The sequence below is a fragment of the Budorcas taxicolor genome, chromosome 1 (genome assembly GCF_023091745.1).
Source record: "Budorcas taxicolor isolate Tak-1 chromosome 1, Takin1.1, whole genome shotgun sequence".
In the NCBI taxonomy this organism is placed as follows: domain Eukaryota; kingdom Metazoa; phylum Chordata; class Mammalia; order Artiodactyla; family Bovidae; genus Budorcas; species Budorcas taxicolor.
In genome coordinates this window covers 32,102,084-32,127,362 of record NC_068910.1, presented here as the reverse complement: position 1 = coordinate 32,127,362, position 25,279 = coordinate 32,102,084, and the positions used below count along the sequence as shown (strand labels likewise).

At 46.2% G+C, this 25,279-nt stretch overlaps 1 protein-coding gene across 1 annotated transcript in view; it reads left to right on the top strand.

Annotated features, from left to right (window-relative positions):
- Positions 1-24,624, top strand: part of PDZRN3 (PDZ domain containing ring finger 3) — a 267,871-nt gene extending 243,247 nt beyond the window's left edge. Inside the window, exons 4-10 of the mRNA XM_052637657.1 lie at positions 1,778-2,025; positions 5,352-5,439; positions 15,971-16,069; positions 17,084-17,146; positions 20,151-20,252; positions 21,441-21,557; positions 22,148-24,624. Coding sequence (XP_052493617.1) covers positions 1,778-2,025; positions 5,352-5,439; positions 15,971-16,069; positions 17,084-17,146; positions 20,151-20,252; positions 21,441-21,557; positions 22,148-23,698 — 2,268 coding nt within the window. The 3' untranslated portion in view covers positions 23,699-24,624. The remainder of the gene's footprint in view (positions 1-1,777; positions 2,026-5,351; positions 5,440-15,970; positions 16,070-17,083; positions 17,147-20,150; positions 20,253-21,440; positions 21,558-22,147) is intronic.
- The last annotated feature ends 655 nt before the right edge of the window (positions 24,625-25,279 follow it).

The window sequence follows — 25,279 nt, the reverse complement described above, 5'->3', positions numbered from 1 at the left end:
TCAGAGGATGGACCTAATTATCTGTATGCTTTGAAGTAAATGCTGCTGAGGGTGGAAATGCAGAAGCCGGGCAGGACAAGCAAGGTTCAGAGTTGGTTTGGGCATTTATAAACAAATGACATGAAGTTGTCAGTGCTGCTGTCCAGAAAAGATCTGAAACTCTGGGGAACTCCTGCTAACATTAAAAAGTAGACCGACTTCTTGGGGAATAATACAAAAACATTCCAGAGTCTGATAACTACGATGCAAATGCCATTCTTAGACATCTCCAAAGCTTCGGAACACAGCATCACATTCCTTGGCTGTGGGGGTTGGGACAGGGAAGGTCAATGAAATAGCTTCCGCGTTGCTGGGAATGACTTCATTTTCTAGATGTAAGGTTTTGCCTTCTCTTTCCTCTCATGTAAGCTCTTCTAAAGAGAACCATGTTCTGTTAGTCTGGATTCTACCATTGGAAAGAATCCTGCTCACAGCATCCGAAGTTGTCACCCATTAGTAACTAGCAAGGTCATCTCATGTGGTTTATGTGTGGCTATAAGGGGAGGGGGATGAACATGCTTTGGTCCTGCTGCCTTCCCAAGACTGTGATGAGAAAAGTGTTAAGAGGCATCTTCACTTCAGTCGTGCAATAGACAGTGGGCGCCCAGGAAAGGTCGCCATAGCAAAGGACTGTACACAGTCGGGAACAGCAGAGCAGTAAAGCTAGACGCTGTTTCCCAAACATCACCGAAGGGTCAGGTCATTTGAGCTCCTTCTTGATCCCTGCCGTATCCACCTATGGCCTGATTATCACTGACTTAATATTCTCAATTGACTTTTTAAGGAAAAGCAAAGGCATTCATTTAAGAAGGAAATGCCACATCCCTTCAATGAAAGGAAAGCCAGTCTGACCTGACATGCACTGGGAAAACACACCATTCAAAGAGAAAAATTAATTAACATCCAGTTATTAATAGCTCGTATGGCATGATAAAGGCTGGAGCCCGAGGCTGCTCCTTTCTCTCACAGGCAAGACTAGGAGGGGGGTGAAACTGTGTAAAGACATTCCAGGAGGAAGCCAAGCCTTCCCCACCATGAGGTTTATTGTTTCATGTCTGATCCACACACCTCCACACTCACCCACTTCCCACCAGGTATTCCTGGGGAACCTGACACTAAGCAGTGAAGTTCTTGGACACCCCCAAGTTTTCCTTTTAGCTGCTAATACACGAAAACCATCTTCCCAGCTTCTGCTTAATTCAGTTCAGTTCAGTCGCTCAGTCGTGTCCGACTCTTTGCAACCCCATGGACTGCCACACACCATTCTTCCCTGTTCATCACCAACTCCTGGAGCTTGCTCAAATTCATGTCCATCAAGGCAGTGATGCCATCCAGCCATCTCATCCTCTGTCATCCCCTTCTCCTCCTGCCCTCAATCTTTCCCAGCATCAGGGTCTTTTCCAATGAGTCAGCTCTTCAAATCAGGTGGCCAAAGTATTGGAGTTTCAGCTTCAGCAACAGTCCTTCCAATGAATATTCTGAACTGATTCCCTTTAGGATTGACTGGTTGGATCCCCTTGCAGTCCAAGGGACTGTCAAGAGTCTTGTTTAGCGCCACAGTTCAAAAGCATCAATTCTTCAGTGTTCAGCTTTCCTTGTTGTCCAGCTCACACATCCATACATGACTACTGGAGGGGGAAAAAAAAAAGATAATGCTGTTGAATTCAAACAGAATTTTTAATCTTTAACAAAACCTGCTTAATTATAATCCTCTAAGCACTCTCATATTTTTCAACAGGTCAATGGCAAAGACTTATCCAGAGCAACTCATGACCAGGCTGTGGAAGCCTTCAAGACAGCCAAGGAACCCATCGTGGTCCAGGTGTTGAGGAGAACACCGCGGACCAAAATGTTCACCCCTCCGTCAGAGTCACAGATGGTGGACACGGGAACACAGACAGACATCACCTTTGAGCACATCATGGCCCTGAGCAAGATGTCCTCGCCCACCCCGCCGGTGCTGGATCCCTATCTCTTGCCAGAGGAGTAAGTAATGTGATAACACATCCTTTTCCAACTTCTATTTTTTTGGCTATGCTCCGTCTTCATTGCCACATGCAGGCTTCCTGTAGTTGTGGCGAGCAGAGGTTACTCTCTAGATGTGGCCCGTGGGCTTCTCAATGCAGTGGTTTCTCTCGTTGCAGAGCGCAGGCTCTAGAGTGTGGAATCTGTGGTTGTGGCACACGAGCTTAGTTGCCCCACGGCATGTGGGATCCTCCTGGACCAGGGATCGAGCGGGTGTCCCCACCATCGCAAAGTGGATTAGCAACCAGTGGACCACCAGGGAAGCCCGTGATCATGCATCTTGAGTGTGTTAGCGGGGGTACAGAAGTACAGGGAAGTCAGTTTCTTCCCTTCTGTGTGAGGAGAAAAATGAACACATCCTAACCGTTTTCTTCCAAGTTGCCCATGTCTCACTTTATTGTTTATAGAGGCGATAAATTGAATCCTGCTCAAAACCGCCCCGACATATTAATTACTTTATTATAACCCTGGAGCGGAGTTATTCAAATTATAGCCGAAGAACAAAATTACTTACAAATGTCATAAAAGTTGTTTGAGAATAAAATGTAATCACCGCAAATGGCAGTGGAAAGGTTTGGTAGTTATCACTACAGGGGACGCTGATGGTTCTTTTAAGGAGACAGCAGAGTAAGTTGTGAGTGTAAAGAGAACCCTAGAGGTGGTGCCTTCTGCTTTCTTGGGTCTCATTTCAAACCTGGATCCGTGGAATAAATCCACACGCGCCTCATATAAGTACTGCACTTACCGACTGAATAACAGCTGTGATCCAACACATCACAGTAATTACTTTACACAACTCTCCTCCTACTGCACTTACTTCCAGAGACATCAGGTAGCTCAGAGCCTTTGACATGGCCAGACCGGATGCTCAAACTAATCTCTCGCTGTGTAACGTGTAGTTTGTTTGCCTGGGCCTTATTTTTCCTCTGTTAAAATGAGATCATAATAGTACCCATCTCTTAGAATTGTTGAAAGATTAAATGAAGTCACGTGTGGAAAATTCTCAGCATGGCATATGGTAAGCACTGGATGAATGATAGCAGTGATCACTGTTGATTTAATCAGTGGTGTAAAATGTGTAAGGAAAAAAAATGAAGAGCAGGAAATTTGCTAAGGTGTCTGTGTGGCTTAAAAGATGTCCATTTTAAGGTGGTTTGTCATATGTGATTTGGTCTGTTTGTGCGCAGGGTGTCCACTTTCCCCTCTTAGCCTCTCTGGCTGATACTACAGTCCCTCCTGCCTCCTCCCATCTTGCTCCTGGTCCAGGTCGTTGCCTCGATGCCTTATTCCAAAGGGCACGTCCACCTCTTCTAGGGGCAGCCTCTGAGTGGTACCTGTTGGGTTTCTGTTAGCAACTCAGTAGTTGCAACAAGCATGCATTTCCTTTGTCCATCACATGCCAGACAGAGGCTGGCCTTTCATCCCGTGGTTCCGACGGTTAGCTGTCATCAGAACCCAGGGCTGATTCCCCAGGTGTGGCAAAGGGAACTGGGCTGCAGCAGACAGCGCGTGGAGGAGGAGGGGGTACCTGTCTGACACGGGGCACAGGGCGGCGTGCCAGCACCCTGCTCTCACCTACTTCTCATGCCTGTCCCTCCCACGCCACAGGGAACCACACACTCAGCGGTTCCGCCCCCCACAAGCTGCCAGCCAGACTGAAAGGCAAGCCGGTCACACTTCACCTCACAGACCTCACCAGCAATGCTCCAGAGCATCCCAGTTACTAGGGAACAACCAGACCATTCTCTGACTGCGATCAGTCAGATCAGTTATTTGACATTTTAGACTCCATCTGCCTTTCACGTTGATGAGGCTGTAAGGCTGCTTCTGACTCTCAGTGTTGAACATCACCGTCACAGGCTTTTCTCCTCTTAAAGTCTAGTTAACATGACATGACTCGCGCCAGCCCCCCAGGGGCTACTTGAGAACTGTCAGGAGAGTGCAGAGGTCAGCCCAGCCCCATTCCTGGCTGCAAGGTCAGAGGAGAGCAGGATTGCACATCAGGGGCTGAACAGGGGGTGGGGTGGAGGGTGCGTGGTGGCGCGTTAGTGACCAAGAGGCTCGAGAGCCTAGGCCTTCCAGCCACATCCTCAGGGCTCACAGCTCTGGATGTGCAGGCAGCGTATTTGCCTGATGGGTTCAGACAGTTGAAAGCCAGCCTTCACTTGAGTGACTGCTCTTCTGTTGTTTCAAAACTTAATCCCCCCGGGGGAGAAGACCAGCGCCCCCAGATAGCTGCGCTGACTTTTGAGGGCCTAAAGGTTTGGGCCCCCAGCTAGCAGTCCAGCTGAAGCTCGTCATCTGCGTCTGACACTTTTCAGAGCTGCTGCCTTGGCTCTGAGAGGTTCCGTTAGTGGTTTTGCCAAAGAGGCGGTGAGTTCTGTGAATTCTGTTTCACACACATTAACCTAGAGAAATGCACACCTCCATTCTCCTAGTCGTGCGTGTAGGGAGCATGCATATATACATATATGCCTTGTATGCACGCAAGCACATATATTCCAGACATGTACCAGTGCATGGGTTGTGATGTCAAACGTTTTTCTTATTGTGAGACCATCAAAAGGTGAAAAAAGAAGGCTGTGCTAGATGACAGCATCAGTTTCGGTCACAGCCCTCTGAACCTATGTCAGAGGCCGGCACATGTCTCTAAGTGTTGCCTGAAGTTGAGCTTTTTTCCTCCTCAGAGATAAAATCTAAGGATGAAGCCCCGAGCAGTAACTATAACTCTGTGTCTGGACTAGAGACTGAGTCAGAAATTAGTTATATTGACTCGAACGACTCGTGGGCCAGGGGCATGGCCACTGGAAGGAACAAAGCCAGTCTTTCTCTTAACTTGTATCTTTTTCAATTTTTTTTCAAATTGAAGTACAGTTGATTTGCAGTGTGTTAGTTTCTGCTGTACAGCAAAGAGAGTCAGTTATATATTGGTTTCCCATTATGGTTTATCACAGAGTATTGAGCATAGTTCCCTGTGCTATACAGCGGGACCCTGTGTTTCCGTCCTGTATCTACTAGCTTAGATCTGCCGACCCCTGCCTCCCACTCCATCCCTTCTCCTCAGCCTGCATCTTAACTCCTTCTTCCAGAAGAAATGGACATAAATGAAGATGATGGAAATATTACGAGGAAGGTCCTGGCTGTGCCGAGAAACACAACCAAAGAGACTCGAACTAAGACCTGAGACTCTGAGAACTACCCTGTGACCCTTCTGGAGCTCCTGGTGGGAAAACAGAGACTCATAACTGCAAGCAGGGCCGTTTTAACATCCTTTCATCCTTTTCCAGGCATCCCTCAGCCCATGAATACTATGATCCAAACGACTACATCGCAGGCATCCATCAGGAGATGGACAGGGAGGAGCTGGAGCTAGAGGTAAGAACGTCTGGATCTGCTGTGAACAGTCATTATTAAGGCAGAAAGTTCTCTATCAGCATATATTATCGATGCTCATGTAAAGTACACTTTTCATGGATTTTAGAAGAAGCACATTTGGTGAGTCTAGAGCTATCTGGAACACTGCTTTGCAAGAAGGGCTATTTAATAGCCTTTACAAGACAACACTGCTTTTTGATGATCATTGTGACGATGCAGAGGTCATTAAAAAGCTATCAAATACCTTGGGAGCTCGATTTATGGAGGACGGTGTGTAACCAGAAGTGGGGTCAGCTGCTCGCCGTTCAAAAGCCATTAAAGAGGCCAGGTTAGTGGCAGCTTATGTCATGGGTAGTCTGGTCATCTGGTAGATAACTTCTCCCACCTGGCATCTGTAAGGCAGTATCTATAGGGCAGAGTCATAGGATATGGCTCAGAATATTATCTATAGCCCTTGAGAAGGAACTAAAGGTCCTTGTGTGCTTGTATGCTGTCTCTTCAGTCGTGTCTGACTCTTTGCTGCCCTATGGACCACAGCCCGCCAGGCCCCGCTCTCCATGGGATTCTCCTGGCAAGAATACTGGAGTGGGTTGCCATGCCCTCCTCCAGGGGCTCTTCCTGACCCAGGGGTCGTACCCACGTCTCTTATGTCTCCTACGTTGGCAAGTGGGTTCTTTTGCCAGGTCCTTGATTATGCTTAGTGACCAAAGTATTATTTGGTCTCCTTTGACTATTTCCTGTGTTTCTGCATGTTCTCACTTCTCTGAGTGAAGTTTTTCCACAGACAGAAGGCAGGCAGACCCATAGAGTCCTGCTCCATTTCAGGTGTAGACTTTGCAACCCCTTGGTATTAAGTTATGCTCAACTTCACAGTGGTGGAGTCTTAACATCCATCTTAGTTTCTAATGTCTCTGAGCATCTGATGGAACGCTGTGGTCTCTCCCTGGAAAAAGGCTCCTGTCTCTAAGAGTAGGCATGTGGTCTCTGGAGGGTCACTGAGTTCCACCGTATCTGCCTTATATTATCTGGCTATATCCAGATACCACCAGAACCACTGTTTGCTTTCTCTTTCCCTTTAACTCAACCCAGCTTATTTAAAGAAAATTTTAACGTAAATGCTTTATCACTTGCTGGGGCAGAAAATTCAGCATCAATTTCCATGAATAGAATGGCCGTACAGTAAACACAGTGGACACGAGGCAGTTTTTAAATCCTAACGCTTGTCACTGGTGCTGCCAAGGGCTGGACACCCAGGGCCATTCTCTCCACTACCTCCTGCTTGCTTTCTCTTTGTCTGAGGAGACAGGCTGATAGCAAAGAAGTGTTGAGACTAGCCCAAATTTAGTCTTTCTTCCTAAACGAAATAACTTTCTGTGCGTGAACTGAGAACATCTTGCTTTGGACTGAAGCGGGCCACTCTGAAACACCTCCCTTGAGCCTCGTTATTCAAAGTGTGCTGTAAAAACTGGGGCAACAGTACCTGAGGGGTTCTGACACATGCAGAATCTGGGCCCTCAGACCTACAAAATCGGAGTCTGCATTTTACCAAGACCCCAAGGTGCTTCCGTGCACGTGGTGAAGTCCCAGGGGCCCTGACCTGAAGGCCACAGGCCCAGATAAGCCCCGCTCCCACCCGCCCTTGTCACCGGTCACGTGATTGAGGCTTTGTGAGCTTCCTTCCCTGCGGTGTGAAGCTGTGCCTCCCAGCGTCTTAATAGCACCCGTACCGTCCGTGCAGTGAGGCCTCATGGACTAGAGATGACTAAGCCCCTCGTGGACATTCAGGACTCAGCTCAGACTTCTTCCCGTTCATACATAGGTAGCACAAAGACTCTGCATACATGCTTATGTTCATTTCTGCTCACCTGCTTTTACTGAGCATCTTCCATTAAATATCCAGTTTGGTGCTAGAAACACAAAATTAGCAAGTCATCACCCTGCCAGCCCTTAAAGAGCTCACAGTACCTACTTTGGTTCATAGCGGTTAGCTTAGACACGAGCTTTTCATCTAGAGAACAAGACAGTGGCCATTCTCCATCTGTAGCTCCTTTGAGCAGTTACCATGAAGTACAGTGAGTCCACACCAGGCAGGAAGACCGCTTTTACACTTCAACTTTTGTTGATAGCAGCTTAGATGTTTCCAGGTTGTTTCTGTTTACTAAGTGCCGTCTCCTAAAGCAAATCTGGTGGTTTCAGATGAGTGGCCTGTTCTCAGATCAGAGGTCAAGACTCAGGAAGGTTCTTCCTGAACCTCCCTGAGGCGGCTCACCAGAAGAGAACAGTGTCTGTACCTCCAGGAAGGCTCTGTTTTTGGAGGCGTGCCTTTGGGAGGCAGCCCAGTCAGTTCAAGAAGGTTAATGACCAACAGCACAGCCAAGAGCTGGGCTTCCGAAAGCAAAAGCAGACCCAGTTTTCAGAGGGAATGGTGTGCACCGTCATCCCCACTTCCTTGCAAGATTTCTTAGCAGACACAGGTTGTTGATGGTTCTAAGTCCCATCAGCCTGTTGTCCCCCCCACCCCCACCACCAACCCCAGCTGGCTGTGAATAGGGGGCCAGTCTCAACTGCTCATCATCTCAGTTGGATTAGATTGACATCTGCACCTTTTGAAAGATAACTATTTCCATGGATATTATATAGGAGGAAAATACATGAGTGTTTGGGGATATTATGCAAGCAAATGCACAGAGAAAAACAGATGTTCTGTCTTTTAAAGTACACAAAATGATCATATTTAGGTAAGCGTCAAATCCCTGTTATTTTGAAACTGCTTAGTGTTAAAAGAATTACACCCAAGTATGCCCAAGGGTTGAGCTGCCAAATAATTACCCATAAATTTTCAGGTACTGAACACCTGTTCTGGATCTTCCTGTAAGCAATTAAGAAAATAGACGTCTGAAGAAGGCTTATTTCCCTCAGTCTATTATTTGCATTTCGCAGTGGATTCATCAGTGGCATCCTTAGCCGGGCTCTGAGGCCGCCGTCACCTATGCTGTGTCCTGATGTCATTTTGAGATCAGAAAAGGAGAGCTATACATTCAACAAGGGGACTAAAATGAGCTCCAAACCAGGTCTTAGAGCAAAACATCGGTAGATCATGAGGAAAGTGAGGCCATCCTAGAAATAAATACAGGCTCTCCCCACCAACCTTTGTGATTTTCTGTAGCCTTGAAGGCACAGCATCAGGCTGACTCCAGGGAACCTTCTCACTTCCCTCCCAGTTGCACAGGCACTTCCCCATTCTTCTCCTGTTCCCCTGCATCCAGAACCTTCCGCCAGCTCTGCTCTTCTCCCCCTGGGTCCTGGCATCACTCAGTGTGGCTCATATCCAGAGAAGCTTCCTTCCCACTCTCAGGCAGCCCTCACCCAGCAGGACCATTCCCTACTTGTTCCTCCTGCTCAGTGCCTACGGATAGTAGCCACCCAGCCACCATGTGTTGAATAAAGGAATTAAAGGCCTTGTTACCCAGTCTCAAATTTAGGGTCCTTAAAGGAAAGTGCAATCTTTTTAGAGGCATCTCTATATCTCACATAGTGCCATGCAGAGAGAAAGCATAGAGAGGATTTCTAGAAATATGCACGAACTTCTGGATCGATAAGGTCCTAAGAGTTATACTTGGGTAACCAGTCTTCCTTGAAGCGAATAAGCCACCAATATCCATCTCTGGGACCTCCCCTCTGATTAAAGTGGCTGTCGTTGAAACCAAAAGCTTGGCTCAACCAAGGTGGAGTGGCCCTCTTACTTTTCTTAATTGAGCTGTTGTGTCAATTTCGTCTAAAATGTCAGGCGTAGCTGTTCATTTTTATCCAGCTGTCCATCTAGACCAGTGAGCAACAGGACAGGGTGGTGGGGAGCTGTAATCCAAGTAGTGGTAATACATTATTCATACCAATTTGATTAATGGTCTTCTTTGCGATCTTTCTCCATCCTCAGAGATAGTATGTATTGATGACACCTCTGCTTTCTGTGATGTGCTCAATCATCTAAGCCTTTAGCTTGGAGTGAGAATGAAATGTTGAGAATTTACAAGCCACCAGTAAGTCTGAAGAACTGCAGTTTCCACTGAGCCCCAAAACACTGTCTCCGGGGATAAGATGAGCTGAGAAATTTCAGAGCGGTGAAATGACTTTCCCAGGGCAGCCTGGCTTGCAATTGGCAGAGCCAAGTTTATTTTTTTATTTGGATCTTTAGTCTGCCTTGGACTCTCAAGCTAAGTCTTTCAATTTTGTTGGGCATCTACCACGCACAGTACATAACAGACACTGCTCTTTCTGTACAGTTCATTATCCAACCATGACTGCATTACTGTAATCTTCATTATGAGCAGCTAAGTGAATCCAAAATCTATACAAATCCCCAGACAGGTTCAGCTCTTACACTGTTGTTTCCAGAGCTTCTGAAGACAAGAGCTCTTATGCTTAACTAGTAGCAACTAGGCTCTTCTCTATGGTGGGGAACCATTCCCTGGAAATGGACTTTCCAAAGCAAAGTCATATCATGTGCTTTTTTTTTTAATGCCAAAAGATTAAACATGTTTAATTCTGGGTGGTTAAGAACAGAAATCATCATTCTGTTCTTTGCACTCTTTATTAACTTTTCTTTTTGGCGGTGCTCGTCTTTGCTGCTGCGTGGCCTTGTCTGTAGCTGCGGCAAGCAGGACTCCTCTGGCTGGGTGCTCAAGGCTTCTCACTGTAGTGGCGTCTCTCGTTGCAGAGCACAGGCTCTTGGGCATACGGGCTCACTCGCTGCGGCTCCCGGGTCCTAGAGCTGTGCCACATGGGTTTAGCTGCTCTGCAGCGCGTGGGATCTTCCCGGATCAGGGAATCGAAACCAGGTCTCCTGCATTGGCAGGCAGACTCAATACCACTGAGCCACCAGGGAAGTCCTCTTTGCACTTTTCTGAACTTCTGTAAATATTAAAAAAAAATTTTAATTTTATATTATAGTTGAATAACAATGTTGTGTTACTTTCAGATGTATAGCAAAGTAATTCAGCTATACATATAAAGTGTATATTTTTTCAAATTTGTGAGGTTATTACAGAATATTAAGCCAAGTTCCCTGTGCTATTTACTAGGCCCCGTTTAGTTACCTGTTTTCAATATAGAAGTGTATACATGTCAAACCCAGCTGCCCATCTGTCCCTCCCCAGGATCCCTCCGAACTGGTAGCCAAGTTCGATCCCTGTGAGTCTGTTTCTGTTTTGGAAATAAGCTCATTTGTTTCGACTAGATAGTAGCCACAAGTGATATCACAGGGTATTTGTCCTCTGTCTGAGGTCCTTCACTTAGTATGGTCATGTCCAGGTCCATCCATGTTGCTGGAAAAGGCATTATTTCATTCTTTTTTATGGCTAAGTCATATTCCACTGTATATATGTATATTCTTTACCCATCCATCCATCCCTCTGACAACAGACCTTTTGGTTCCTTGCATGTCTGGGCTATTATAAATAGTGCTGCAGTGAATGTTTGGGTGCAAGTGTCTTCAAATTATGGTTTTCCTCCACACAGAGGCCCAGAAGTATGATTAACAGATGGAGTAGCTCTAGTTTTTTTAAGGAACCCCCGTATTGTTCTCCATCGTGGATGTTAACAATTTATCTTCCCGAAAGCACTGTAGGAGGGTTCCCTTTTCCCCATGCCCTCCCTCTCCAGAATTTACTGCTTGTGGGCTTTTTGGTGATGACTGGTGTGCGGTGATACCACCTTCTAGGTCTGATTTGCATTCATCAAATAATTAACAATGTAGAGCATCTTTTCATGTGTTTTCCAAAAAGCATTATGTTAAATTTACCTTTCAAAACTGGCTTCTTGAAGGTCCTCCCTGTTTATAATTTTTTTAGGTACCTACTCCAGAACATTTCTGGAGGCCAAATGTCTTTTACAGCCCCACAGGCCTTGTGACTATGAAGTACCTCCAGCACAGGTTTTCAAGTTGTTGTTACAGGAAATGTCTACAGGCAACAGCACTTTTTGATGCCCCCATCAGGTTATTTGGGCAACAAGCATCCAAGATAAAGTTGTGTTCCTGGTTTGTAGATTCCAGTGGAATGGGCCAGAAAAAAGACCCCAGGGCTCATGTCTGGGTACTTCTTTTCCCTTACCATGTATCCCCAAGACAATCCCAAGCTCTCCCGTAACTGAGATGCTGAGGGTACTGTCGTACTTAAGTGGAGCACCTCCAAGAAAGGAGCTGCCAGGAACAGGAGATGCTGAGGACGCTGTCATACTTAAATGGGGCAACTCCAAGAAAGGAGCTGCCAGGAACAGGAGCTGCTGAGGACACTGTCATACTTAAGTGGGGCAACTCCAAGAAAGGAGCTGCCAGGACCAGCAGCACAGGAGACTTGGAGACCAGGTGCTTTTTCTGAGCCCTTCTGGCCCAGACCGTCCATTGTCCATTGTGTGCCGTAGGCTTGGCTGAGCTGTAGGAGGACCCACCTGGATCTGGAGGTTGGAGTCCCATCCATGGGGGACGGGGCAGTCCAGTTCCAAGTGGGGTTCGTTTGCAGGCACGTCCTCCCCAGCTTCTTCATCTCCACCACAGTGGAGCCCTCTGGACCTAAGGTTTCTCAGGCTCCAAGGACGTGACGGCAGCCCAGGCCACCAAGGCCCAAAGGAAGTATCACTGACTTGTCTTTATTTTTCTTTTTAGATGGTTTATTTTATATTGCAGTATAGTTGACTTACAGTGTTGTGTTTATTTTAGGGGTACAGCCAATTGATTGATTCCTACATAAACATCTATCTAATCTTTTGGGGGTTATTTTCCCATATAGGTTATTACAGAGTGTTGCGTTCCCTGTGCCATACAGTAGGTCCTTGCTGATTATCTGTTTCACATATATCACTGGGTACAGGTTAATCCCAGCTGCCTCCTAACTTATGCCTCCCTCCCCACCACCTTTTCCCTTTGGGGACCATAAGTTTGTCTTCTAAGTTTGTGACTCCGTTTGCGTTCTGATAGGCTATGTGTCGTTCTCTGACTTCATTTGCTTAGTGTGATCATCTCCAGGTCCATCCATGTTGCTAGAAAAGGTATCAGTTCAGTCTTTTTTCAATCGCCAAGTCATATTCCGTTGTATAATGTGCTGTATCTTGTTTATCCATTCGTCCGTCAGAGCATCTTTTGGTGGCTTCCATGTAAAACATCGGGGTGCATTTGTCTTTAATAGGTAGGTCTTCAATTATCTGGCAATCAAAATATTGATGAAAATGGAATAGAAATTATTTTAAAGTTAGGTTTTTATCAAAATCATACTGATTATAGATTTCACACTGCTTACATTACTGGCACTCAGCCAAATGAGTATCTTTTTTTTTTTTTAAAACACATTAGACCTCCATCTCTCACATTCCTTATGAGTCTTCCTAGTTCCTACTTGAATACTCTTAGCACATCATGCTGTTTTTTCCCCCAAGACATCAGTTCCAGACTTTTCACTTTCCTGGGTTCTTAAATGGAGCCCTTAATTCTAGATGCGTGTTACAGAGTCATGCTTCTGAGACTATCAGTGGTGAAAGTCCAGGATGACCAGGCTAGGTGTTGTTTTTTTAGCATGTCACTGACCAATATATGTGATTCTACCAAAGCAAGACTCTATATAGCTCACCCCTTGCCTCTTTAGTTCAATAATACCCAGTCTTATGCCTAGACAAGTCTGAAAACCTTATCCTTGGCCATCAGGACAGTGTCTCAGCACTATAAAAGATTCCAAACACTGCCCTCAGTTTCTGCACTTACCTCATCATGACCCCGAGGCATACTTCACGTCCTATTAGAATGAAGCCCAGCAGAGCTCTGGTACCTTTTGATCTTTCTGAAGAGCTGTTCCTCTTGGTGGTTGATCATTCAATGAAAACTGTAACCTGTATTATGATTTTTACTCTGGTAGAAGTCATATCACAGTGCTTGTTGTTTTTCTTAGTTGCTTCCTAAAACCTCTCCAGGTACCCTTCTCCCTGCTTTGGTTGCACATGTACTCGTTCCAGAACCAGCTGGCTTCTACCGTGAAGCCAGGGCTCAGGGGCTGCAGTGGGACATCTGGACCCGAACAAGTTGTCACGAAATCCCGCAGATTTCCACTACCTCTTGTGGTGGTTGTTTAGTCGTGTCCGACTCTTCTAGGATCCCATGGACTGTAGCCTGCCAGGCTCCTCCATCCATGGGATTCTCCAGGCAAGAATACAGGAGTGGGTTGCCATTTCCTTCTCCAGGGGATCTTCCCGATCCAGGGACTGAACCCACGTCTCCTGCATTGGCAAGTGGGTTCTGTACCACTGAACCACCAGGGAAGCCCACACTACCTGTTCAGTTCAGTCACTCAGTCGTGTCCGACTCTTTGCGACCCCATGAATCGTAGCGCACCAGGCCTCCCTGTCCATCACCAACTCCCAGAGTTCACTCAAACTCATGTCCATCAAGTTGGTGATGCCATCCAGCCATCTCAACCTCTGTTGTCCCCTTCTCCTGCCTCCAATCCCTCCCAGCATCAGAGTCTTTTCCAATGAGTCAACTCTTTGCATCAGGTGGCCAAAGTACTGGAGTTTCAGCTTTAGCATCATTCCTTCCAAAGAAATCCCAGGGCTGATCTCCTTCAGAATGGACTGGTTGGATCTCCTTGCAGTCCAAGGGACTCTCAAGAGTCTTCTCTAACACCACAGTTCCTATTAGGAAGCGCTAAAACGGAGCAAGTCTTGCCTTCTTCTGTCCCCCGATGAAGTGTGACCTGCGGTTGAAATGTGGGGATGCTGTGAGACCACCATGAGGGTGGTGTGCACATAGGCGATTCCACAGTATCTGTAAAGAATGTGCCCTTGCGGTTGAACGTCTGCTGCCTCTGTGATTGCCTAGTCTTTTTCTCAAAACACAAGGAAAGATAATAGGGTTTCATTTCTGGGTAATATACCAGATTGCTAAAGCTTTAATGAGGAAGTCACTGAATTAATTAACATGTCAATATTCAGAAAATAAAATTATCTTATTGGGGGTGGGGGGACGTGAGAAACACACACACTTGGCTACAAACAACTGCTGTGACTCCGGGTAAGAAACCGCCCGCACACAATCGTCATCCTTACTGTTTTCTGTAGACTTTGTCTGGGCCAGGTGATGTGCTGAGAGCTCGGCGGTCTTGTCTCAGTCACTCTTCACCCTGTCCCGGCGGCAGGATGACATGCACCAGAGGAAACAGGCTTAGATATAGTCACAAGCCCATAAAACCCAATGATGAAGCTGCTAGAAATAGCTGGAATCTGCCCTTAGAACCCCAACTCATCAGCAGCACCTTATCCTCTACATTAGCCGTAAAGACTGCTGAAGGTATCAACCAGAGCTTGGCAGTCTTCACTTAAAAGTTGCTCAAGGCCTCCCAGGATGCAGAAATAAAACCCAAGCTCCCCACGCTGGCCTGGTGGCCCTTTTACGTGACCACCCTCAGGTCACCTCTCTTTTCCTTGCTCACAGGGCCTTAGCACCTCCAGTTCTTCCACCTAGAAAGTGTCCGTGGTATTGGGCACCCAGGGAGGGGGTTCAGGAGTGTCTGCTACATAACTGCTTTGAGCTTCACCACAGAAACAACCCTATCCTCACCACCATCTAAGAGGAGCCAGGAGCGAGGAAATAGTCCCAGAGACAGGCCCCATCTCGGAGCCCCTCCTGGTTAGTAAGCAGCTAGCAGTAAACACCAGACCAGGGGATCTGCCTGGAAACTTACCAGCAGGCGGCCCTCTGCACAGGCCTATACTTGGGTGCTGTGGAGTCTCACCTGGGCGGTTGGCAGTGTGGGTAGAAGGGGAGACGGCGCCTGGGAACGCTTTCAGAGAACCAGGCCTCTTGCTCCCAAGGCTCCAACTGTTTTCAAAGTTCTGACTTCATTCCGAAGCACAGTTTAATTGTCAAATACAGTGGCGCTCCCTGTGCCCATGTGTCTCGCATTTGGGCTTGCTTCACTTTTATCTTATTTAATTTGTTGTAATAGCGTCTGAAACTAATTTCTCGACTGTAAATATCACAGCTGTTGTGGAAAGCATTAATTGCATGCTATCACGTTACCCTCCTTCCTTGGATCAATTTATGTGTAATCTGTTTGCAAGTTCTATTACTGCACATATTAAGGGAACGCAACGTGAAATAATCTAACCAAACACATTGGAAACATTTGTACTGAAATGACTGGATGGTTTGGAAATATTCTCGGTGGTGGCAGACATTGAAAGAATGCTTTTGAAAAGGCCGACCCCAGAAGTCTCGATGCTGAGTGAAATATGGATAATTTTTCTTCGGTGGGATCAATAAAATAACTATTTTCAAAATGACTTTATATTGACTGAAAGGTCAGAAATGCCCTGGGCATTGATCTCTTGCCTATAATCACCTTTTGTGTAGTAAGTTAACCGCTCTGCCCACAGCAAATGCAAAGAAATCCAGTTCATTATTTACACAAAATGTTTTTTAAAGCATCTGATGTCCTCCCAGCCATCACTGCCTGTTGGGAGTCTCACAGGGAATGCCCTTGTCTTTGTCTAGGAAGTGGATCTCTACAGAATGAACAGCCAGGACAAGCTGGGCCTCACGGTGTGCTACCGGACAGATGATGAAGATGACATTGGCATCTATATAAGCGAGGTATTGAGGCACATTTTTTATAACTATTGCAGCAGGACAGAGAGGCTGTATTCTTTCTATCCTTTTAATGTGTTAAGCAGCTCTGGCTTATTGAGATGTCTTTAGAAAGACACAGGCAGATTTCTTTGTCCCCTTTATCATACTCTATGGAACTACACTACATCGGGGTTAAGTTCTAATGTCAGCGCATAAGGCAAAATTATCCTTCAGAAGCCTGCAAATCGGCCATAAAATGGAGCCGTTTACTTGGTTTTGTGTATTCAACCCCGAGGGAAAAGCAGATTCCATTTCCCACCTCCAGTTCACTGAATGGGATGGGGGAGGAAGTCATTTACACTTTTTCAAGTATTTCTGTTATCTTCCCAGAGAAGCCAGCGCAAAGCAGATGATTTCAATATGGGTATCTCACCTTGCAGCCCATCTTTAGTAGCACACAAGCCCCATTCTATCAGGAAATAAAATCCATCTCGATGGCCTGAACCAAGGGATGTGACTACTAGGCTTTCTACCCATCCCGTTGAGTAGACTTCATCTACTAAGCTTAAGCTGGCCCACCATTACTGCCTTTGGGGGTGTCTCTCTAAAATGCAATCCCACTTGTCTCAACTAGATTCTATTTGTAAATTTCCTTTCCAAAATTTAATATACCCATTTGGCAAAATAATGAAAACATGGCTGCTAGACCACATAATGAAAAGCATCCCTTCACCTGTATGCCAGCTCACTTTTGCTTTTCCTTCCTGGGTATGGAACAACTGTTACCTGTGCCTCTCCATCCCCCCAGGAGAGCAGGGCTGCGGGGCGAGAGTCCAGGACCACGGCCCGGAAAGGGCTTGGAAACCTATCAGGCCATGTTTGAGTCTCCCTGCACGACACTGAGTCTTGTTTATTTCTCTGTAAAACAGAAACAGAGGGATGAGCATGATGACGTATTAGACAGAGGCAGACTTTGGACAGTGCTCTTGTTTATTTTCGCGCATGTCTGAGTTACCCACTCAGTGCCGTATGTTTCAGATCGACCCTAACAGCATCGCGGCCAAGGATGGGCGCATCCGAGAAGGAGACCGCATTATCCAGGTAGGTCAGCGTCCTCTGTTCTTTCACTGAAGAACAGACTGCTTCAGATAATAGCTTTAGGGTTGAAAATGCAGAAGTTAACAAATAGCTATCACTATCGCAAAACCAGATGTGTGGTGAGGCAGACCAGTTAAATTAGGGCTGAAGTACCAGCTCTGGAAAACACCAGGACACAGGGCATGGTGGGGCCTGAGACAAACTGGAGAGGCTGCCCCATCTAAACAGGCAGGCTGCCCCCGCGCCTTACACCATACAAGTCAGCTCATCTCATTTCCTGTCCTTCTCTTTGGACCAAAGACAACACAGGCCAAATCAGGTCAACAGTTCTTGTGACCCCAAATACTACTCATTTTAGCTTTCTCCGAAGGATTCATTTTGGGCCAAGCATTTCAACTTGACACAGTCTTTTAAACTTTCTGACTCAGCAGGTAACTACTATATAGAATGGCTTTTAAGAGTAATTTATCTGTAAACCATACCTGTTGCTCTTGGGAGTTGAAATGAGACCATTTGAATATAGAGACACAGATGTGGAGAACACATACATGGATTTCAAGGGGGAAGGGGAGGATGGGAGAAAGAGAGACTGGAATTGACATATATATACCCTATTGATACTATATATAAAGTAGAGAAATAATAAGAGCCTCCTGTAGAGCACAGGGGACTGGATTTAATGCCCCGTGGTGACCTAAATGGGAGGGGATATACATAGGTGCACTGCTGAGCCCCTCTGCTGTGCAGTAGAAGCTAACACAGCATTATAAAGCAACTCTACTGCAATAAAAATTAATATAAAATAAACCATGTGTTCCTCTTGTAGCTAGTCTGTTTTTAATTGTTAAAAAAATTAAAAATCAAAATACAGATACCATCTTTTTGTTGATGTACGGTTGCTTTAAAATGTGTTCCTTTATGGTTTATTACAGGATACTGAATATAGTTCCCTGTGCTATACAGTAGGACCCTGTTCCTTTAACCATTCTCTATATATGTATCATGTACACAAACTTCTACAACCCATTCCTCTCCTTTCTCCTAGCCAAACAGCAGTCTATTCCTGATCTCTGAATCTGTTTCTGCTTTATAAACAGCTCCATTTGTGTCCTATTTTAGATACCACATAGCAGCTATCATACGGTATTCATGTCTCTCTCTGACCTACTTCACTGAGTATGATAATATCTGTTAATAGCTGCATCCATGTTGCTGCAGATGGCTTATTTCATTCTTTTTATGGCTGAGTAATATTCCATTGTGTGTAAGTACCACCTCTTTACAAGTTTATCTGTCAGAGACTTTTACTGGTGTTTACTGTGTGCGTTTCTGCTGTACACCAAAGTGAATTAGCTACACGGACACATACATCCCGTGTGTCGCCACAGGGCACTGAGTCTTCTGTGCTGTACAGCAGGCACTCATTTGTTATCTATCTGTACACAGTATCAACAGGGTACATGTGTCGATCCCAATTCATCCCACCCCACCCCTTCCCCTCTTGGTGTCCATTCATTCGTTCTCCACATCTGTTTCTCTACTACTGTATTCCAGGCAAGTTCATCTCTACCATTTTCCCAATTTCCACAGGCATGCATTAACATATATTTGTTTTTCTGACTTACCGTAATCTGTATCACCATCTCTAGGTCCTTCTGTGTCTCTCCAAATGACACAATTTCTTTCCTTCTTATGGCTGAGACATACTCCATGGTACATCAGTTCCACCTCTTTATTCACGCCTCTGCTGCTGGACAATAAGTTGCTTCCAGTCCTAGCTATTGTAAAGAGTGCTGCTATGAGCATAGGGACACATGTATCTTTTTGCATTAGTGTTTGGTCTGAATATATGCCCAGGATTGGGATTTCTGGATCATATGGTAGTTCTATCATGCCCTTTTTAAAATCTCACAGAAATTGAGATTGTTTCTTATGGGTAGAAGGCTTCCCTTGTACTTCTGCTCATTCCTGTCTTCTCATTTATAATCCATTGTGTTTATCTCTATCACTATATACCTCACTATGAGTAATTTTCATTTCCGTTTCCACTGCTTATTCTACACTTCCCTGGACTTCAACCCAACTTTTATTCCTAAAGGGGCTGAATCCTCGGTAGTAACTGCTTTTTCAGTTGCTTTAGTTTTCCACAAGCGTCTACCACTGGGTATGGAAACACTGGGTTCCTTACCTGCCCTCTCTGCCTTCACTGTGCTGCAGCAAGTGTTAACCAAGATCAATGATGCCCTTTGCTGTCATAAGGCATAAGACTCAGATGGAAGGCTCAATCTTCCAGCTTCTAAGTGGGACCACTGCTGTGTCCCCTGGAGCTGAGACCTCCAGACCAGCAGAGCTCAAAGGTGACCGGACAGGAACCAAAAATCCTGCGAGAGAGGGATCAGGTGTGATGGTGAGATTGTATAATACTGTTGTATATATATTATATATACATACAACAAGTATTGTATAATACTGTTTATATGTGTAACCTGAAAAAATGGTACAGATGAACTTCTCTGACTTTGTCCCACCTAAAGAAGTTGGTGTCAAACTTGGAACACAAAACACCCTAAATAATAACCATCATATTCACATCAGACCCATTGCTTCTTTTGTTCCATATTTTTCAAAAACATCTGTAGTCATGCTTCAGTATATTGCACTTATACTCCTTCCTGAATATATTTAATTGTCTCATTAAATTGCTTAGACGTTATCCCTCTTCACAACACTGTGATTTCTCTCAGTGTGGCCTTCTGGAGTCGCAGTTACTCCTATTCACACAGCCTCATCTCGTGAACTGCTCCTATGGAGACTGTCTCCTATAGCTGAGACAGTGCATCAGACTGAACAAGGCCTTTCCTAGTGAAAACCAGCATTCTTTTCAACCTACCTGGAAGTTCTCTGTTCCAGCTGTGCTTGGGCAATGGATGCAGGCTTGAAACAATAGAGAATCGTTCTGCACAATCTAATCATGCTACCATCCACCCCTCCACCTTTTTCTTTGTAGATTAATGGGATAGAGGTACAGAACCGTGAAGAGGCTGTAGCTCTGCTAACCAGTGAAGAAAACAAGAACTTCTCATTGCTAATTGCCAGGCCCGAACTCCAGGTAAGGCGGCTTCCAGCACGTAGTCTGTAGTTTTAAAATCACTAATGGAGTTCCTGCCCTGCAGAAAATATATTGAATCAGAACTTGAAGGTACCCTGTGCCCCGAAAATGTAATCTGACTTCCAGTCTCTCTCTTGCTTTGGCCTTTTAAGGATGCAGCTATCCACCCTGGCATTTACACTGCATGCCCAGAAGCTTCATTAATGCAGGGAGTGTAATGAAGGAAAAGAGGAAGAAACATAATGGCATGGAAAAACACAGCCAGGGTCAGGGCCATCAGAATGTTTGACTGCCCAAGACCCTGACCAGTTTCTGTGTAGGTCTCATTTACAGTGGCAGAGTGTAAGAAATATACAGCATGATGACTATAGTTAGCAACACTGTAATGACTACTGGAAATTTGCTAGGAGTAGAGTTCAGGTATTCTCATCACACACAGTAAAGTAGTAACTGTGAGGTGATATGTTAATTGACTGTAGTCGTTATTCCACTATGCACGTGCACATCAAATCATCATGATGTACATCTTATCTGTAATACAGTTTCTACTTTTAAAAAGCAAAAGAAACATTACTAAGCAGACTTTTTCTTAAAGGGCCAAGGAAGAAATGTGACTGGCTTTGGGGGTTGTATGTGGTCTGTGGTGCAGCTGCAGGCCAGATCTGTAGATCTCAGACCCCTGACTAGTCTGCTCTTTATGAGCAAGAGAGACAAGAGCCTGATAAAGGTGACAGGCCCTTGCCCAAGACTAAGAGGTAGTTAGCAGACCTACCTTTGTTCATCAGAGAGAACTCTGTCCCAAACTGCCCCTGCTTTCTCCTTGGGGCCTGCTAAACTTGGGTGTGGGCCTTCCAGCAGGAGAGGAGCCAGGGCTGTGGCTCTCTGATCCCCTAACTCAGTGGCCTCCTTCACTGAAAGTAGCTCAGGTGCATGAAGGCACTTAAGCCTGCAACAGTAAAACAGCAGGCCACAGCCTCACCCCTAGACGTGTGGTGTTGGGTAAAAGGGGTCTTTACCTTGACGATGGGGTCAGTGTCTGTCAGAGAGCCAAACAACAGGCATTGGGATGACTCCTGGAGGAAGCCTAGAAATGTGATTCCCCAAGGTCATGTCCTTTCCTAAAAATAAATAAAAGAGAAGCAAAAAGGGCCTCTTCTGAAGCCTGTGTGGGTGGCTGCCTCTCCCCAGCTGGACGAGGGTTGGCTGGATGACGACAGGAACGACTTTCTGGATGACCTGCACATGGACATGCTGGAGGAGCAGCACCACCAGGCCATGCAGTTCACGGCCAGCGTCCTGCAGCAGGTACTGCTGGCTGCCCCTCCCTCCCCACCCCACCCCCCACCCCATGATGCTTAGGATCTTGAGAAACCCACCAGCTGGCAAAAGAAAATAAGTGCTTTTTCTGTTCGCCCACCAGTGAAAAGCAAGCTGATATCCTCCCAGACCAAGAGAGTGCTGCTGGGCTTAGAAAGCAAAGCAGTAATGCCAAGGTACCACTGAGCTTCTGATACTTGTTTGGAAAACACATGTGCCAAAATAAAGAGCAGATCAGAGAAAGCAAGTCACATTTTTGAAAGGAAAGCAATTCCCTCTGTTAACCTCACTACTCGCTACCCTTTCCCCTCCCTCCTCTGCCACCACTCCGGTGCCTTAGGCACTCAAGGATGTCCTCCGTGCCTCTTGCTTCCTGGTAAGAGGTACTAGAAGAGCCGCAATCATTCACTAGGTGAAGTGATCGTCCTCCTTTCCCAGATGGAGGTGAAGCGGCTCACCTAGGGGAACTTCAAGCTAACTACCCCAGCAACCCAAGTCCCTCCTCCTACCAGAAGAGTGGCACCCGTCCCTCCAGCCTCTCTCCCCGTGACTAAGTGTTCTTGTTTTCTGTCGTGTAGAAGAAGCACGAGGAAGATGGGGGAACCACAGACACGGCCACCATCCTGTCCAACCAGCATGAGAAAGACAGCGGCGTGGGCCGGACAGACGAGAGCACGCGCAACGACGAGAGCTCGGAGCAGGAGAACAACGGCGACGATGCCCCCGCAGCCTCCCCGCCACTGGCCGGGCAGAGGAAGCTCACCTGCAGCCAGGACACCCTGGGCAGCGGCGACCTGCCCTTCAGTAACGAGTCCTTCATCTCAGCCGACTGCGCCGACGCCGACTACCTGGGCATCCCCGTGGACGAGTGCGAGCGCTTCCGCGAGCTGCTGGAGCTCAAGTGCCAGGTGAAGAGCGCCGGCCCCTATAGCCTCTACTACCCCGGCAGCACCCTGGACGCCAGCAAGAGCGACCCCGAGAGCGTGGACAAGGAGCTGGAGCTGCTCAACGAGGAGCTGCGCAGCATCGAGCTGGAGTGCCTCAGCATCGTGCGCGCGCACAAGATGCACCAGCTCAAGGAGCAGTTCCGCGAGCCCTGGATGCTGCACAACAGCGGCTTCCGCAACTACAACACCAGCGTGGACGTGCGCAGGCGCGAGCTCGCCGACATCTCCGAGCTGCCCGAGAAGTCCGACAAAGACAGCTCGAGCGCCTACAACACCGGCGAGAGCTGCCGCAGCACCCCACTCACCTTGGAGATGTCCCCGGACAACTCCCTGCGGAGGGCAGCCGAGGGCGAAGGTGCCGCGGAAGCTTACGGGCCGTCCCCCAAGAACCTGCTCTCCATCACAGAAGATTCCGAGGGGGGCTCCCCGAACTACAGCCCTTCCCCTAAGGAGCTGGATCCCAGCCCGGCTCCGGAGAGCAAAGAGAGGAAGCCCAGCGACGACGGTGGTGGCAGCAGCGGGAGCCCCACCCCCGGCGCGAAGCTGGGGGGCTCATACTTGCCGCCCTTCCCGCACTCGCCCTACAAGCACGCCCACATCCCCGCGCACGCGCAGCACTACCAGAGCTACATGCAGCTGATCCAGCAGAAGTCGGCCGTCGAGTACGCGCAGAGCCAGATGAGCCTGGTGAGCATGTGCAAGGACCTGAACTCAGCCAACCAGTCGGAGCCGAGGATGGAGTGGAAGGTGAAGATCCGCAGCGACGGCACGCGCTACATCACCAAGCGGCCGGTGCGGGATCGCCTGCTGCGGGAGCGTGCGCTCAAGATCCGCGAGGAGCGCAGCGGCATGACCACGGACGACGACGCCGTGAGCGAGCTGAAGATGGGGCGCTACTGGAGCAAGGAGGAGAGGAAGCAGCACGTGGTGAAGGCCAAGGAGCAGAGGCGGCGGCGCGAGTTCATGATGCAGAGCCGGCTCGACTGCCTGAAGGAGCAGCAGGGGGCCGACGACAGGAAGGAGATGAATATCCTTGAACTCAGCCACAAAAAGATGATGAAGAAGAGGAATAAAAAGATATTTGATAACTGGATGACAATCCAAGAACTCTTAACCCACGGCGCAAAATCGCCAGACGGCACTAGAGTATACAATTCATTCCTCTCGGTGACTACTGTATAATTTTCACTTCTGCATTATGTACATAAAAGAGAACACTACCATTGGGGTAGCAATTCCTGCCTCGTTCAATGCGGCAAGTTTTTGTATATAAGATAAATCGCAACATCATGTTTATAGTCTAAATTAGCGAGCCCTACCACTCTGGGTGTCTTAGCTCTATTTTAAGTGGAGAAAAACCACCCTTAACTACTATCCTGGAAGGCAATATTAACCAAACAGCCTTTTTTTCAAACAGCAAGGATACTTTTTTACTCGTTACCTTTTACATAAAGTTTTTAAATTTCAAAAAGATCTTTTACTAAGCATACCTTCACAGAATAATTTGTTTAAACTATATTCATATAAGAAAGTTAAACACGCCTTTTTCCTTTTCTGCTAAAAACACAGATATGACTGCCGGTATGTATTTTAACGGAGCTCTATTTTATAATGTTACTTTGCTGAATGTGTTTCATAGGAGTGACCATTAATATATTATTTAGGTCAAAGCTTCAACTCAAACCCACCAAACTCTGTGGTTAACTATATAGAATGCACATAACCAAACCAGCAGTGTTTAGAACTGGGATACACATTTAAACATTTTTCTGGTTAAAGTTCCCAAGAGAGTGTAAACGTTTTAACAGAAGGCAAAATATAATGCAACTTTGTGGGAGTTTACAGCATGTTTGCAAATACTGCAACTCATTGGAGGACTTTGCATGTACAGGAAAGTTGTGGATGGAGAAGGTTTGTGGAATTTTAAGTGCTCATTGTAGTAAAAACCTTTGCTTTGTAGATTCAAAGGGAGACTTTTACAAGCAAATTCACAGAATCATGATTAGTTATAAACAATTAAGTAAATGAAGTTAAAATAAATTATTATTTTCTATGTTTTGAAGTGTTCCTCATTTTGCAGTGGTGCCTATAAAATAAAAGCCTTTTTTGCAGTGTTTCCTTCTTTCCTTCATTGTCTTACCTGATGCTTTAGAAGAATTTGAGTGTTTCAGATCATCCAATACCTTCATCCTGCCTGGAATCCAAAGACAGATGTACAATCAAAGTCTGTTAGGAAAAAAAAAAGGAATCAAACACTCACTATTTAATCTAGCTTTCTGTCTTTTCTTGCAGAAAGCCTCAACTTGACTAAAGTCTACCCTACAGACTTGAACGAGCAAGTTTATCAACCAACATGATGTTTACAATTTCTCTGAAGTTTCTTTGGTTACCAACCATTACTGCCTGTCAGTAATATCTAACAACTCTGAGATGATGGATTTCTAAGACACATCTGCAAAATCTGTAATATTTCCATAGAATAACAAAGTACACCAAAGTAGGTGGGCTTCAAAATTGGCATCTTTCAGACTCCAACAACCCACAGGATTCTACATAATGAATTTGCTACAAACTGTTCCATGATTACAACATTCACACAAGTTTTAGCTATAATAACTCCTGAAAAGACACATACATGAATGAATGAATGAGATTATAAAGCGTATCATTTTCACTTGCCTTGATGCCAGATAATTTCTCACTGAAACTTGGATTGAAGTATCCAGGTGTTTAGGTGTCTGAGACTTAGATTCCTTCAACACA